This window comes from Primulina eburnea, chromosome 9 (assembly GCF_022965805.1).
Source record: "Primulina eburnea isolate SZY01 chromosome 9, ASM2296580v1, whole genome shotgun sequence".
Classification (NCBI taxonomy): Eukaryota; Viridiplantae; Streptophyta; class Magnoliopsida; order Lamiales; family Gesneriaceae; genus Primulina; species Primulina eburnea.
This window is the reverse complement of record NC_133109.1, coordinates 30,076,903-30,094,384: the sequence shown is the minus strand read 5'-3', so window position 1 is coordinate 30,094,384 and position 17,482 is coordinate 30,076,903. Positions and strand designations below refer to the sequence as shown.

The 17,482-nt window shown below is 37.3% G+C and overlaps 1 protein-coding gene across 1 annotated transcript; it reads left to right on the top strand.

Moving 5' to 3' along the window:
* The first annotated feature begins 16,455 nt into the window (after positions 1-16,455).
* LOC140840879 (serine/threonine-protein phosphatase 7 long form homolog) lies at positions 16,456-17,482 on the top strand. Its single transcript, XM_073208036.1, has 4 exons — positions 16,456-16,797; positions 16,885-16,984; positions 17,074-17,162; positions 17,258-17,482. The coding sequence occupies exons 1-4, from the start codon at positions 16,456-16,458 to the stop codon at positions 17,480-17,482; spliced, it is 756 nt and encodes a 251-aa protein (XP_073064137.1).

Below are 17,482 nucleotides of genomic sequence, written 5' to 3'. Positions count from 1 at the left end.
AATGACTTATAAACTTAAGAAACCAACAAACTAACCATATATCCAAGATTCGCGAACAAAACATGTACTAGAAATAGAACACAATGAATAGAGGAGAGATACGCCGATACTTAGACAATCAACAATGCAGCACTTTGAAAATCAAAGCAATACTCACCTAAAAAATACTCAATTAAGCAGTCACGTAATACCTTAAGTCAAATAATAAAAAAATCAAAAAATATTGATATTCACAACAAAGCAAAAATGAGGCAACCTTTGGGAATGTAAGAGGGAAATATCGAGGGCGCTGGCGTAGGGGTTAGCCCAACGAAGAGCGTTGGATGAAAGGTCAGTCCAATGGAGAATGCATAAATTAATGATGAAGGCATGGAGATTGGACAACATGGGTAGATAGTTGAAGTGAATTGGCAGATTAACATTGTTGGAAATCTTATTCCGGAGTTTGACAAATTAACCAACTGAACCAAGTAACTGAATCAAGCAACTGATTTACGCATCGAAGTTACTAACTGGTTACGTAACTGATCGTTCAGCTATTATTTAAGCGCCTCAACCATCGATCAGTAAAGTGTGTTCCTAACTGAACACGTCATCAATTGATTGCGACAACCGACATATAGTACAGTCTAACTGCAACAGTAGTAGTGGAACGCCGCATTTCAGAAAGTTGCAGTGTACGATCTGTCAGAGAATATCGACGTGGCAAACAATGGCTGTTATTCAAATAAATGTTACCGTTGACAGAAGCCTATAAATAGTCGAAGAGAGCAGCTGAAGAACTACCGATTCTGAACTACTCATTTTACTTGCTGTTACTCTGCGAAAATATTCTCTCAACTTCGTCAAATCAAAGCTCAAGCTTATCAGTTTTATCAGTAGCATTCAGGCTACGTTTTGAGCTAGAAAAAGCACTTTGTAATCTTCGATAAATTGTACAAGTTGTGCTAAGATCAGTTGTGATCTGTAAAAGAGTTGTTAACTAAGAGTTTCAGTTTTGGCAATAGATAAGTCCAAACTGAAGTGGGTCAGTACACGTTATTGTATTTGATCAAAGTCTTTTAGTGAATATCCTATCTTTGTGATAGAAGGGGTGACGTAGGAGTTATTCAAGTCTCCGAACATCCAGAAACATTTCCTGTGTTATTTACTTTCAGTTATCTATTCTATCTTTCAGTCAGTTAGTTTTCCGCAACTGTTTTATTCAGTTTAACTGATTGTTATCGACCGACGAGATACTTGAGTCAGTTTGTAACAAAACTGAACCCAACCTTTCGAAGAAGTCTTAATTTAGCAAGTGTTTATTCAACCCCCCCCCCCTTCTAAACACTTTCACCTTGAGTTAACCGATCCTATCAAGTGGTATCAGAGCAAGGTTTATCTTGTCATAGAACATATTCTCTCAACTGATTCATTATGTCTTCTTTCAACAAAATTCCTATGTTTTCCAGGGAAGACTTTGACGACTGGAAAATTAGAATGCAGGCTCATTTAGCTGCACAAGATGATGATATGTGGTACGTCATAACTGACGGGCCAATGAAAATTCTGAAAGCAAACATAGCAGTTGTCATCACCGAATGGGCACCTCATAGAATCGAAAAACCAAGAGATGAGTGGACTGCTGAAGATAAAAGAAAAGCAAACCTTGACAATGTAGCCAAGGACATACTGTATAAAACACTGGACAAGATAACGTTCAGTAAGATCAAGATGTGCAAGACAGGAAAAGAGATATGGGAAAAGCTGATTCAGTTATGTGAGGGAAATGAGCAAACAAAGGAAAACAAACTTTCTGTTGCTGTACAAAAGTTTGACAACATCAAAATGAAAGCTGGAGAATCAATGCTTGAATATGATGAAAGAACCAGTGGAATCATAAATGAACTGAATGCACTTGGAAAAGTGTATACAAATAAAGAAGTGGCTCTCAAGATTATCAGAGGACTTCCCAGGGAATGGGATGTCAAGACAATGGCCATGAGGGAATCAAAAGACTTGAACAAAGTTGAAATTCATGATTTGTTTGCTGATCTGAAAGCTTATGAGTTTGAGTTACAAACTCGAGGAGAAGCAGAACCATCAACACCTTCAGCAACTACTGCTCTAACTGCTATAAGAACAGAACCAACTGGTTCAGTTGAGAAAGCTGCAGATCAATTGAGCAATGATGCTATGTCATTGTTTATCAGAAAGTTTGGTAGATTCATGAGGAAGAATCAGGGAAATTTTCAGAAGAGCTACCAAAGAAATAACTCCAGAGAAGATTCAAACGCTTGCTATAACTGTGGAAAGCCAGGACATTTCACTGCTGACTGCCCAAAACCAAAGAAGGACAGTCAAGTCTCAACTGAACGAAAAAAGAAATCATATGAGCACAAAAGGAGACCTAAGGATGAAAGGAAAACCTATAAAAAGAAGCATGAAGTGCTAGTAGCTGAAGAAAGCAAAGCCAAATGGGCAGAATCTGACAGTGAAGAGTCAGAACAGGAAACTTCATGCAGCTCAAGTGATGAAGAGGAGGAAGTAAAGTGCCTAATGGCTGATGATATTGAAATAGAGTCGAGTAGCCAGCAGGTATTTGACTTTAGCTCTACTGACTTCTCAAGAGATGAACTTATTTCTACTCTTCATGACATGGTAAGTGAGTATCAAAAGCTTGCTTTATCGTTTGAAAAAGCCAAAGCAAAGCAAGATGATCCCTTGGACAACAATACTAAAACTGATCAGTCAGTTGATATGTTGAGTCTAAAAAGGGAAATTGCTGAGCTTAATGCTGAAAAGAGCAGGAATCAATTGTTGATTCAAAAATTGATGCTTGAAAATGCAAAGCACAACGAGCTCATTCAGGCTTGGAATAAATCTTCTGCAGCTCTAACTGATATTCAAAATTCGCAAAAATCAGTTGCTGACAAGACTGGACTAGGGTTCAGTAGTCAAAGTGAGATATCTTCCAATGATACTCAGCCACAACTGAATATGGACAAAGGAAAATTCATTCGCTTTGTCAAATCAGTCGTGGAACAAGAACAGCTTGAACCAAGTAAACTGATTGAACCGCCCATTGAGAACAAGAACAAGGCAAATAGATATGGTATTGGATATAGTCCAAAAGTTTCAACTGACTCTCGTGGTCAAACATCGAAAAGAATCTCAAAACGATTTTCAAATGAATACTCCAACTACTATAACTGTAAGCCTGTTCAGAAACGATATCGGCTGAACAATCAGTTGGGAAAGGCAAAATCACATATTGTTTCACCTATGCATCACACACAAAGCACACACAAAACGAGAAAGACCATATGGAATACGGTAACTGGAAAATCTGTTAAGATAATCCAAGTCTGGATTCTTAAAGGACTAATCTGCTTAGGACCCAAATAGATATGGGTACCAAAATTATATATTGTGTGTGAATGCAGGTAACAGGTACAACTGAAGATTCAGTTTGGTATCTGGACAGTGGATGCTCAAGACACATGACAGGTGATTCAAAACTGCTATCCAAACTGATCAAATACGATGGTCCAAAGATTAGTTTTGGAGACAACTCGAAAGGTACAACTGTGGGTAAGGGTAAGCTTATCCATGGTAATTTTATCATTAATGATGTTTTATTAGTTGAAAATCTCAAGTATAATCTGATAAGCATCAGTCAGTTATGCGATAATGGATTTTCAGTTCAATTTGACAAACTTATTTGCTCAGTCAAAAACTCAACTGATGAGATCATTCTAACTGGCAAAAGATGTGGAAACACATACAAAGTCAGCTGGAATGATCAACCTTATGCACCAGTATGTTTTATTGCTTCAAAATCTACCAAAAACTGGTTATGGCATAAGAGATTAAACCACCTGAATTTCAAATCTATTGCATATTTGAGTAAACATGATCTTGTTACTGGGCTGCCCAAAATGGATTTTACAAAAGACAAAATTTGCTCAGCATGTCAGTTTGGCAAACAAATAAAATCTTCTTTTAAGAACAAGGGTCGTAAATCTTCTTCCCGATGCTTAGAACTGTTACATATGGATCTCTTTGGTCCAATATCAGTCATGAGCTTAGGGGAATGAAATACACCTTGGTGGTTGTAGATGATTTTTCTAGATTCACATGGGTCATTTTTCTCAAGATCAAAGACCAAACTGCTGCTCAACTGATCAAGCTTTTCAAAAGATTATTAAATGAAAAATCAGCTGGAATTGATAGAATCAGATCCGATCGAGGAACTGAATTCATCAATCAAATTCTTTCAAACTATTTAGAGAATACTGGAATCAAACATGAGCTCTCAGCAGCAAGAACTCCTCAGCAAAATGGTGTAGCTGAAAAGAGAAATCGAACACTTAAGGAAGCTGCTAGAACAATGCTTGCTGATTCTAGTATCTCTCAAAGGTTTTGGGCAGAAGCAGTAAACACTGCGTGTTACACTCAAAACAGATCAATGATTAATAAGAATCATTTGAAAACACCGTATGAGATCTGGCATGGAAGAAAAAGTGTGGTTTCTTACTTTAAAATATTCGGCTGCAGATGTTTTATACTCGACAATGGTAAAACTCATTTAAAAGCTTTTGATGCTAAATCTGCAGAAGGAATATTTCTTGGTTATTCATCAGTAAGTAAAGCTTACAGAGTCTTCAACAAAAACACTTTAAATGTTGAAGAATCTATTCATGTTGTTTTTGATGAAACTGTACTAACTGATAAGCCAACTGATACAGTTGAGCTAGCTGACAGATTTACAGATATCGGTTTGGAGGATGATGATGAAGAAGATATTCATATTAATCAAAGCAATCTCCAAACACCTGAACCTGAGATATTAGATCAGGCTGTTGAATTGGAAGCTAATCAGTTAGTAGAACAAACAAATGAGATTCAGTTGCCAACTGAAACAGCTCCAACTGAAACTGAAACCAATCAGTTACCTACTGAAGCAGTTACCAATTTGGAATCAACAAATGCTGAACTCAGATGGAAGAAATCACATCCTCCAGAATTGGTGATAGGTAATCCATCTGATCCGGTAAGAACGAGAAATCAAATGCTTAACTTATTCATTCATTCAGCTTTTGTATCTCAACTGGAACCAAAGAAAACTGATGAAGCTCTTGCTGATCCTAACTGGATAAATGCTATGCAAGAAGAGCTAAATCAGTTTATCCATAATAATGTCTGGAACTTAGTTCCAAGACCAATTTCCAAAACTGTTATAGGTACAAAATGGGTATACAGGAACAAACTGAACGAGGATGGTTCAGTTGTGCGCAACAAAGCAAGGCTAGTTGCACAAGGATACAGGCAGGAAGAAGGAATTGATTATGATGAGACATATGCACCAGTTGCAAGACTGGAAGCAATAAGAATATTCCTGGCCTATGCATCATTCAAAAATTTCAAAGTGTACCAGATGGATGTTAAAAGCGCATTTCTGAATGGACAGTTGCAGGAAGAAGTCTTTGTTGAACAACCTCCAGGTTTTGTTAATCATCACCTTCCTGATCATGTCTATCATTTGAACAAAGCCTTATATGGTCTTAAACAAGCTCCAAGAGCTTGGTACGAAACTCTTTCAAAATTTCTAACTGATCATGATTTTTCTGTTGGATCAGTTGATAAGACGTTGTTCAAATTTTCTAAGAATGATCATATCTTACTTGTTCAAATTTATGTTGATGATATCATATTTGGGTCAACTAACCCCAAATTATGTGAGAAATTTGCTAAGTTGATGCAGGAAAAATTCGAAATGAGCATGATGGGTGAACTGACATTCTTTCTTGGATTACAAGTGAAACAATTGGATTCAGGCACCTTCATCAGTCAAACAAAATATACAAAGGAATTGCTAAAGAAATTTGGCATGGAATCGTGTTCAGCTGCAAGCACTCCCATGAGCTCATCAGTTAAACTAGACACTGATCAAGGGGGAATATCAGTTGAGACGACGCTTTACAGAGGTTTAATAGGTTCATTATTGTATCTAAGTGCTAGTCGTCCTGATATTGTGTTTGCTGTCTGTATGTGTGCTAGATTTCAGGCAAATCCTAAGCAATCACATTTTGCTGCTGCCAAACGTATTTTGAAATATCTTAAAGGCACACAAAATGTTGGGTTATGGTATTCTAAAGACTCATCTTTCAATTAGTTGGTTATTCAGATGCAGACTATGCAGGATGTAAACTTGATCGAAAAAGTACAAGTCGATCATGTCAGTTTCTAGGAGACCGACTGATTTCTTGGTTCAGCAAAAAGCAAACATCCATAGCAACTTCCACAACTGAAGCAGAATATCTTGCTGCTGGAAGCTGTTGTGCCCAACTGCTCTGGATTCAGCAACAACTGAGAGATTATGGAGTTGATGCTAAAGAATCACCTATATTTTGTGACAACACAAGCACAATTGCTATAACCTACAATCCAGTTCTTCACTCTCGAACCAAACACATAGATGTCAGACATCACTTCATCAGAGATCATGCTCTCAAGAAGGAAATCAGACTGGAATACGTCTCAACTGAACAACAAGCAGCTGATATCTTCACCAAACCACTACCCGAGACTAAGTTTTCTCATTTTAGAAATATACTTGGTTTAATTGAGTTATCTTAAATCAGCTCAATGGACGTACATCAGCTGTTCATTTTTTTTTGTCGCTTATTAGTTTTGTTTCGTTCTGTTTTAGCATCTTATCAATTTCTGAGACTGATAAAACTGATCTTTGCAAAAATATAACAAAACTAAAAATACTAGCTTTTCATTAATAACTGTAAAAATTCTTTTTGATTACATCCTTCAGTTCTTGATCAACAGACTCCTTCCAGTTCTTTAACCATGCTCCCAAGTCTTCAACTTGAATGGAAACAAAGCTGGGTGATGCAGCTACATTCTCCAGGAGTTTCTTCTCTTTACGGAGCATTAACTCGTAAAGATTGTCAGGTCTGAAAACGTCTTCCACGTTGAACTCATGCAGTCGGGCTCGATACTTCTCGAGCTTTCTCTGTTGTTTGGGAGTGGTAGCCATTTCATTCTCCCAGAGGAAATGGAGCCCCTGGAGATTTTCTTGATATTGAAGGATATACAGGAAAACTTCGTCTTCTACTTGCATCTTCATGCGCTCCAAAGCTGTCTTCATTATCTCTTCTACCTTCATCAAAGTTTTAGAAGTACCAGCACCTGCCATTTTCTTCTACTAACCTTGTTTCATAAAGATATTTGTTACTGACCTGCTTCAATCTTATTTATAGAACAGGATGAGGAAGACGAAAGGACTCTACTTTTTCGACTGTCGATCAATCTTCTTAATTTCAGGATTTATTTAATCTGGTCTTAAGTGTTGTCTTTCTTATTAATGCTTGTATTAAGGGGGAACATTAATGGTTAAGAAGTTAACTGACAAGACAGCAGTTGATAAATAAGAAACAAGATTCATTCATTAATAGGATCTGAAGAAATTCTCTCTGATTACATCAAGATATTTTTGTTCCATATAGCTCATCCATATGGACACCCATCCTCTTATTGCTGGAGTAGAACTCTTGCCATAGCTGTGTGAGCGGATGAGCTTCCTCAAAGCTCCTCTTTCTTTGTACACCATCAACTGATAGATATGCGGGTCATCAAAGAAATCAAAAGTTTCGGAAACGTGCAAACGTTCCCGGTACTTGCTTATTTTGGCCATCAGTCGTGGAGTATTCACCTCTCCACTATAGTACAAAACTTGAAGTTCCTGCAGTCTTTCCCAAAGGCCTAGCACCTCATCATATATCTGCTCTTCTATAGCAGATCTCATTTTGGCCTCAGCTGCTTCCATGAAAGTCGTAGCATCGTCAGGAACTCTTGAACTTCCAGCTCTTGCCATTTGTGTTTGTTGCTTAAATGATATATGTTTAAATCTAACTGATTTACTTGTATTTATAGCACAGGATGACGCAAGATGAATTGATGACGTCAGCCGACGATTAATCTCCTAAGCAATAAGATTTTCTTCTGTTTTAATGCTTAAACCTTCAGTTTCTGCATGTTTTAAGGGGGAATAATCTGATTTAAAATGATAACTGAGAAGTCAGTTGTTAGCAAAGTCTCGACTGAACTCGCTCAATTTTTATTAACTGACAGTTCAGTTGAGAATTTTTCTAATCTTCTCACATACGTTATTCATTTAATCATACTTTATTCAGATGTACCGACGTGACTGATTTACCAGCATTAAATGCTCTCTGACAACCAATCAGAGGTTGCAGCGTGACACTTTCAAATCATTTGAATTATCCACTTACTTAGTACACACATACACACGTTTTTTTTTTAATTTTTCATGGACTGACACGTGTCCGATAATTCAAACAGTCACACATTTCATTACTTTACCCGCTTAAATTCAGTTCATCGTCCTTACGCTTTCAGCTATTCTAAGTTCTCAGAGTTTATCACAAAACTTATTCTCTCTTCGTTTCAGGAATCTACGCATCTTCAGAAATGGCGAATCAAACACCAGCATACATAATGAATGCAATGGCGATAAATTTTGGATCCATTCTATCCTTTGGGGACACTGAAGTAAAGAAAGTATTTCAAAAACTAGACACAGCTGGGTTGAAGAAATTCTTGGGCCAATATTCTCAGGAAATATACGTAAAGGAGATTCAAGAATTCTATTCTTCTGGGCAAATCAATGATGCTGGAGAAATTGTTTCAACAATCAACAACCAACAACTGATAATATCCGAGGATTTATTCGGAGAAGCCTTTCTACTGCCATCTGATGGCATGACCCTTCTATCAGAGGTAAAAGCATCAGACGTAGAGGAGATGCAAACTAAACTCTCAACTGATGGGCAGAAGATTAAAGTCTCAGACCCAAAGAAGGAACTAAAGCAAGAGGTGCAGTTGTTAGCAGATATTGTTGCAAAGGGTCTTCTCGCTAAAGCAGGTTCTTTCGCTGCTTTGACCCTTGAGAAATTTCAAGCCATGACGATCATCATGGCGGAACGGGAGTTTAACTGGAAACATTTTCTGTTTACAATTTTGAAGAATATGTTTGTCTCACCGAAAAAGTCTAAAGGATTTGCTGTGCAGATCAGTTATTTGAAGAAAGTCAAAAGTTTGGTGGGTGATGATTCTGAGACAACGGCAAAGTTCAAGGTCTTTAATGCCAAAAACACCCAGCCCATCAAAATCAAATTGGATATCTCCCCTGCTAACTTTATTGAAGTAAAGAAGGAGATAGGAGATCAACAGACTGCTCCAAAATCAGTTAAGAAGGCCAAGTCTTTGGCTCAATCGAAATCAGTTAAGAGAAAACTGATAATAACTGAATCTGAGTCCGAGGAAACTCCTTCACCTACAATATCAAAGAAACCAAGGACTCGTAAGTCCAAACCAGCAAAATTTGAGGTCAATGTTCTTGCTGAAAAGACTCCTTCTTCAAGTACTCAAAAGCCCATTGAAGCAGTGCCCTTAAAAGTGGTTATTCCGAGCCAAACTGAAAAATCAGTATTGATCAAAGCTCCTCAGACTAAGGTCAAGACCCCTGCTGTATTAGCCCAGGCTAGGCCAAAGGGTATTTCAATTATTGAAAGAGTTGAAACAACGAATACTGGACTTGATATTCCTCATATATTAAGTTCAGACAAGGGAAAAGAGAAGTTGATTGAAGAACCCAGACCCACCAACTCCATTCAAACTCACATTGATCTTGTATGGGAACAAGTCAATGATTTTGCTGCTACACAACTTGTGGCATATGATAGCTGGACAGCCTTCAGGACAGAAGTTTTTGCTAAACAACTGAAGAAAAAGTCCCAACTGGACAAATTTATTAAGTTGGAAGACATCGTTCTCAAAACTGTCAAGGCAGCTACAATTGTCCAGGCTCTGCATCGCAGGAATTATTTCTTTGATCAAGTAAGGGCCAAGAAGTTGGCTCAGATTTTGGAATCTCTGAAAAAGAACTACACTCCCACTGATCCAACTGCTTATTCCGATAGAGCCGTGATCACTCAGCTGGATACTGATCTAATCGGAATCCAATCTCAATCAAATTTTGGGAATTAGATCAGGAATTGGTGTTTCACAAAGGCACGTCTGCTGATGATGAAAGCAATACAGAGATGGTGACTGAGGAACCACAGCAGCAAACTATAAACACTGAACAGGTTTTTCTTTCAACTGAACTGCCAGTTCAGACTTCACCAGCTGCTGAAAAACAACTATACTCTGAGGCTGATCTCTCTTTTGCCACCATCGATGAAATAATCCAGACAGTAATGCAAGAATCTCAGAAGGATGCTCTTAGAACTGATTCAGTTGATCACTCCGTTGATCACTCTATTCCAAAAGATTCTACATTAGCTCAGCTAGATGTATCTACTGAGAAGTTATCTCCAACTGAAGTGCCAGTTACCGAAACTGATCAATCTAAAGAGGTACCAGTTGTAGAGACCACTGGATCGCCTACTCTTCAAATTCTCTCTTCACCTCCTTCAGTACAGGCAGAGATTGCTACAACTGATGTCACTATTTCTCATGAGATGGAAAAGACTGATAAATCGTTGATCATTTTTGATCAAGCTACAAAAGGATCAGATTTCTCTCATCCTCCAGAAGTCTCAGACATGGATCTAGTTCTTAAAGAGATCCAAAATATGCAGAATAACATGAACAAAATGGTGACAGCAATGACGAATATGCAAAACACTCAGCTGTCCCACACCTTGAAACAAGATCAGTCTCATGAATTCAATAAAGAGCAATTGACTGAAATACAGGCGGACATTCGTTTATTACGTGCAGCAGTCCTCGAAGTTCAAAAATTCAAAGGAATAGCTGCTTGTATTACTACTTCTCAGAAATCTTCTAACAGTAAAGTTGATGAAGTTCAGACACTTATGTCCAGAAAAATGGATGCGCTACAGCTGCTCGTCCAGACTTCAATCGAAAATTTTTCTACCTCCATCTCCGTTCTATCGAATCACGTGCAGAGATTATCAGTTCAAGTAGACATGTTTGACAAAAAGGGGGAAGAACTGAAAGAGCTAATCAGGGATGAACTGAAAGAACTACTGAAGAAACAGAGAGAAGCCTAAATCTCTTGTTTATTGTATGATTCAGTTGACCAGTGAATATTTTATCTGAAATGAGAATCTATTCAGTTTATGTTATCTACAATGGAGTCAGTTACTATTTCCTATGTTACTAAGTTTTGTCAAACACCATAAAGGGGGAAATTGTTGGAAATCTTATTCCGGAGTTTGACAAATTAACCAACTGAACCAAGTAACTGAATCAAGCAACTGATTTACGCATCGAAGTTACTAACTGGTTACGTAACTGATTGTTCAGCTATTATTTAAGCGCCTCAACCATCGATCAGTAAAGTGTGTTCCTAACTGAACACGTCATCAATTGATTGCGACAACCGACATATAGTACAGTCTAACTGCAACAGTAGTAGTGGAACGCCGCATTTCAGAAAGTTGCAGTGTACGATCTGTCAGAGAATATCGACGTGGCAAACAATGGCTGTTATTCAAATAAATGTTACCGTTGACAGAAGCCTATAAATAGTCGAAGAGAGCAGCTGAAGAACTACCGATTCTGAACTACTCATTTTACTTGCTGTTACTCTGCGAAAATATTCTCTCAACTTCGTCAAATCAAAGCTCAAGCTTATCAGTTTTATCAGTAGCATTCAGGCTACGTTTTGAGCTAGAAAAAGCACTTTGTAATCTTCGATAAATTGTACAAGTTGTGCTAAGATCAGTTGTGATCTGTAAAAGAGTTGTTAACTAAGAGTTTCAGTTTTGGCAATAGATAAGTCCAAACTGAAGTGGGTCAGTACACGTTATTGTATTTGATCAAAGTCTTTTAGTGAATATCCTATCTTTGTGATAGAAGGGGTGACGTAGGAGTTATTCAAGTCTCCGAACATCCAGAAACATTTCCTGTGTTATTTACTTTCAGTTATCTATTCTATCTTTCAGTCAGTTAGTTTTCCGCAACTGTTTTATTCAGTTTAACTGATTGTTATCGACCGACGAGATACTTGAGTCAGTTTGTAACAAAACTGAACCCAACCTTTCGAAGAAGTCTTAATTTAGCAAGTGTTTATTCAACCCCCCCTTCTAAACACTTTCACCTTGAGTTAACCGATCCTATCAAACATGGTTGGGGAGTTGGAAGTAGGGGGATGCAGAGGAAATTACACTTTAGTAATATATTTGTTAAAAACCATAAGGTCTAGCAGCTGCGGCACACGCATTGCACGAGTCTAATGTAATATAAGTGTTGCACGTGTGCAATAACTTTTTATTGTTGAAATATTTGATTTTGTTATGGAGTTATACAAATAAAAAAAGATACAAAATTTAAGAATATGATCTTTTGCATTTATCAAATAAATTTTATATCGAGATGATGAAAAATAAAGAATGGAACCTTGAATTTTGAAGTGAACATGCTAAATAAACCACATGCTCTTTTCAAAACCTGCATGATGTTTTGGGGGCGTAATGTCGGAAGCTCTTAGTGTATAACTACATGAACTAAGCTTAAAAGAATTGTGTGGGAATGATGGATAAAGGAGTTAATTATTTACAAAAAATGAAGACATGAAAATGCTCGACATCATTTGGAATCAATTGGAGGACATAATTTCTCATATCATTTCCAGATAGCGACCTTATGCTATGACTCCATCCAATCTCATTCTTCTAGATTTCAATCCATCAACTATTTGCTATAATAGTTCCACTACAATATCATAATCTCAGTTTGTACACACACGACTTTAATTGTTTCATGATAAACTAAATAGCTAAAGAAATAGGCTTAGGTAATAAAATCATAAAATATATACTTGCAACACAATAATAAATTATATGAACCTGTATGGCAAAAGTTTGAAGCAGTAAACAGGAATCTGATGCGGGTAGAAACAACTTGCGCCGTGAAATTCTCCGAAACAATTACTAATATTTTAAATTGGTGCTTCTCTTTATCAATTATGGAAACTTTAGAATCTGCTTCGCTCAAGCCATGGTCCACAATTGCTCCCAACACCGAAACAACCACACCGGTTAAATTGTGTAAATCTTGTCCATCCAAACCATGTGGGGGCAGTGCCCCCACATGTAGCATCGAAGCAGCCACACCGGTTAATTCCATCCTGTATGTAAGGGCACTATCCCCATGATAGAATCAAGGGCCCAAATTTAGCCACACAAACATGGGGTCCACTATTTTTTTTTAAAATCACATGTGTCTGTGAATCTTGTCCATCCAAATCATGTGAGGCAGTGCCCCCACATGTAGCATCGAAGCAACCACACCGGTTAATTTCATCCTAAATGTAAGGGCACTATCCTCATGATAGAATCAAGGGCCCAAATTTAGCCACACATACATGGAGTCCACTAATTTTTTAAAAATCAAATGTGTGCGTGAATCTTGTCCATCCAAACCATGTAGGGGCAGTGCCCCCACATGTAGCATCGAAGCATCCACACCGGTTAATTTCATCCTACATGTAAGGGCACTATCCCTATGATAGAATCAAGAGCCCAAATTTAACCATACATACATGGGGTCCACTAATTTTTTTAAAATAACATTTGTTTGTGAATCTTGTCCATCCAAACCATGTGGGGGCAGTGCCCCCACTTGTAGCATCGAAGCATCTACACCGGTTAATTCCATCCTACATGTAAGGGCATTATCCCTATGATAGAATCAAGAGCCCAAATTTAACCAAACATACATGGGGTCCACTAATTTTTTTAAAATAACATTTGTTTGTGAATCTTGTTCATCCAAACCATGTGGGGGCACTGCCCCCACATGTAGCATCGAAGCAACCACACCGGTTAATTTCATTCTAAATGTAAGTGCACTATCCCCATGATAGAATCAAGGGCCCAAATTTAGCCACACATACATGGAGTCCACTAATTTTTAAAATCACATGTGTGTGTGAATCTTGTCCATCCAAACCATGTGGGGGCAGTGCCCCCACATGTAGCATCGAAGCAACCACACCGGTTAATTTCATCCTACATGTAAGGGTACTATCCTAATGATAGAATCAAGGGCCCAAATTTAGCCACACATACATGGTGTCCACTAATTTTTTTAAAATCACATGTGTGTGTGAATTTTGTCCAACCAAACCATGTGGGGGCAGTGCCCCCACATGTAGCATCGAAGCAACCACACCGGTTAATTACATCCTACATGTAAGGGCATTATCCCCATGATAGAATCAAGGGCCCAAATTTAGCCACACATATATGGGGTCTACTAATTTTTTTAAAATCACATGTGTGTGTGAATCTTGTCCATCCAAATCATGTGGGGGCAGTGCCCCCACATGTAGCATCGAAGCAACCCCCAACACCTAATCATTTCAATTCACGCAAGGAAAGAATGAAAAAAACTACATATAGTTATGAATTCAATGCATGAGAATTGTAGAAACAATACAAGAAATATATAATATGCCACAAAGAGTGAAGGGGAATACAATTAGTTTGAAGATCAAGTTTCTTCAAAAGGTTAATAGCATATGAAGTAACAACCATGAGAACAACATAATTTTTGTTTATTAGATGTAAATTACCAAAGGAATAAAACCCAAAGTCGTGTTAATTATAATAATACCAAATTGTTGTGAACTTCAAGTTATCCCTTGCAATCATGAACTTAAAAAATTTAAGTACTTTGTATTGCCTTTGATAAACACAAAAATAAGGGTTAAAGGATTTTGCATGAAGCACTTTGTCTTTGATTTAAAATCCGTATTAACAAATCTCTGCCATCTAAATAAAACCGACGTTCATCATCAGCTTAGAATAATTTTATGAAACCTCTTCACAAAACCCCCAAAACACATCCAAAGCCTTGAAGCCATAAAAGACACAAGAAAGAAAATAAAAAGGGCAAAAAATTAAACGAAGTATTTACTAAACTCCATGATCTACAGTCTTGCACACTTTAAATTAAAAACACCTGAAAAATTATTCAGAACCACATATGCACAAACCAAACCAGTGAGCAAACCCTTCGGCGACAAGTTTTCGGAAGAAAAGGTTGGGTAAAATATCCATATTTAGTGAAATGAATCGAGTGATGAAATTAAACACTAAATATCATATAGACACACGTTAAGTTAACTCGTGATCTCTGAATTAGATTGCAAACATCTATATTTCATATTTACATCCTGAGATTCGGATAGGCAGTAACAGCTAACACGTATTCTTCAACTGAGAAATTTCATCAAGAATTTGGAGTACATGGTTAACTAACAGAGAAAATAGATAAAAAAAAAAAAAAAAAAGATTAGGACATTACCTTGATCGATAAGGTGAAAAGGTAAGACGTCAGCCAATAGTAGCAAGATTTATATAAAATACGAACAATAAAATCAAATCGATGTCCAAATAAAATATGAACATAAACTGCAAATCGATGAGTTGTGGATGATAATCAAATTACAGGCGAAATCTATAAGGGATGGAGAAGTTTTGAACGTAGTTTTCTGTTGTTTCCATCAGACCTTGAACGAGTGAAGCCATGAACGTGCGAAGGGAATTGGGTTTTTTTAAAAATAATTTAAATTTAAAATTTTTTTTTCAAAAATAATTTTAAAAAAATGTTGCACAAATACGGCAAAACGTGCTCACGGAGCACGGACGCTGCTCACGTGGAGAAGCTTTTGTGCTCCGTAAGCACGCAGCATGCTCCACGTTGGAGCGTCCGCACTTAGTAAGCGATGATGCTCCAACGTGGAGCCGTCCGCGCTTACGGAAGCGTCCGCGCTCACGTGGCGCGGACGGCTCCAAGTGTCACTCCGCCCCCCACCCACCCCTTATCCCATTATCCTCTCCCCCAACCTCTTATCATTCTCCTTCTTCCATTACATATTCATTTTTCCTTTCCTTTGTTGTTCATAATTTCTTCGTTCATCAAGAAAATTTTTCGACATCGTTGCTTATATCGAATTTTAGAAGATCTACATCATATTTCATAATGACAGATAATCGAGGTCCAGAAGATCCCAGTGTCCTCTATTTACAAGCGACACATATGTCATCAACAATTTCTTCCTTAACTGTTGATGATATTGTGAAAGTAAAGAGGTCAGAAAATTTGATTTGGAAGTTATTTACTTATAATTACGTACACAATCGTGTACTTGCATATTTAAATCAAATGGGTTTTTATGGAGTTTTAGTATGTGGTTCACAAGTTTATGATAATCATTTGATTACTGCTCTTGTTGAACGTTGGCGACGTGAGACACACACGTTGCATTTTACGTGTGGTGAAGCGACAGTCACGATACAAGATGTTTCGATAATTTGGGGTCTACCAATTGATGGTGAAGCAGTAACATGAGTAGATGTGTCACATAAATTCGAGGAATGGCAACACATCTGATTAGATATGTTGGGATTTTTGCCAGCATCACAATATTTGAAAGGTGGTCATCTGTTTATGACTGCACTACACGATCATTGCATGGCTAACCTTGTTAACGGTGATACTTCAGAAGTAGATGTTATGAAATTTACCCGTTGTGTTGCGTTAATGATTATTGGAAGAATAATGTTCCCTGACTATCAAGGAGGGTCTGCTAGACTAATATTTTTGCAACTACTACGAGATATTGATAACGTGAAGTCTTATATTTGGGGTAGTGTCGTTTTAGCATTTCTATACCGTGAGTTGTGTAACGCGTCTCGTATAGAGAAGACAACAATGGCTGGACCTTTATATATCATGCAGGTATCGTTAATGTAATGTGATTGTTTAACACAAATTTTATGTTAATTTTGGTTGAACTATTTTTATTATTATTATAAGCAGATATAGGCATGGAGCAGGATTAAATGTGTTAACCCCGACCGAGATAGGTTAACATTAGGTGTACCTCCCATTGATCCAAATGATTTTATTCCAGTTTCTCCATATGGTGCACGGTAATTTTTAAAAATTATTGTGTTGATATTATATATATCTCGTAACAATTTTTGATATGTAATTTTTTTTTGTAAATTGTAGGTGGAATATTAGATTTAGTTACACACATTCCCCAACACATGCTTGTAAGAATTATACGGGATTCTCTGGATCGTATGAATGATAATGAGGTATTATAGAACTTTAATATTTAATATTTATTAAATGAAGACTTTTTTGTTTTGATTAAATGAATTTTTAATTTGAACATTTGTATTTTTTACAGTTTAATTGGACCGTCTACCAGAAGAATGACATAGATGTGAAGACGATTATTGATTCATACGACAACAAAATATGGCGATGTGTTTGTCCCCTTATATGCTTCGACATTGTGGAGATGCATCGTCCTAATCGTGTGATGCGACAATTTCGAAGACGTCAATCAATTCCAGGGTATGCCATGGACAATGATGATATGCATAATATCAAGAAGAAGAGGAAGAGCTAG

Coding starts and splice junctions, on each gene's coding strand:
- LOC140840879 (XM_073208036.1), top strand. CDS start 16,456: ATGTTGGGATTTTTGCCAGCATCACAATATTTGAAAGGTGGTCATCTG. Junction 16,798..16,884: donor GACCTTTATATATCATGCAG/GTATCGTTAATG, acceptor AAGCAGATATAG/GCATGGAGCAGGATTAAATG. Junction 16,985..17,073: donor TATTCCAGTTTCTCCATATG/GTGCACGGTAAT, acceptor TGTAAATTGTAG/GTGGAATATTAGATTTAGTT.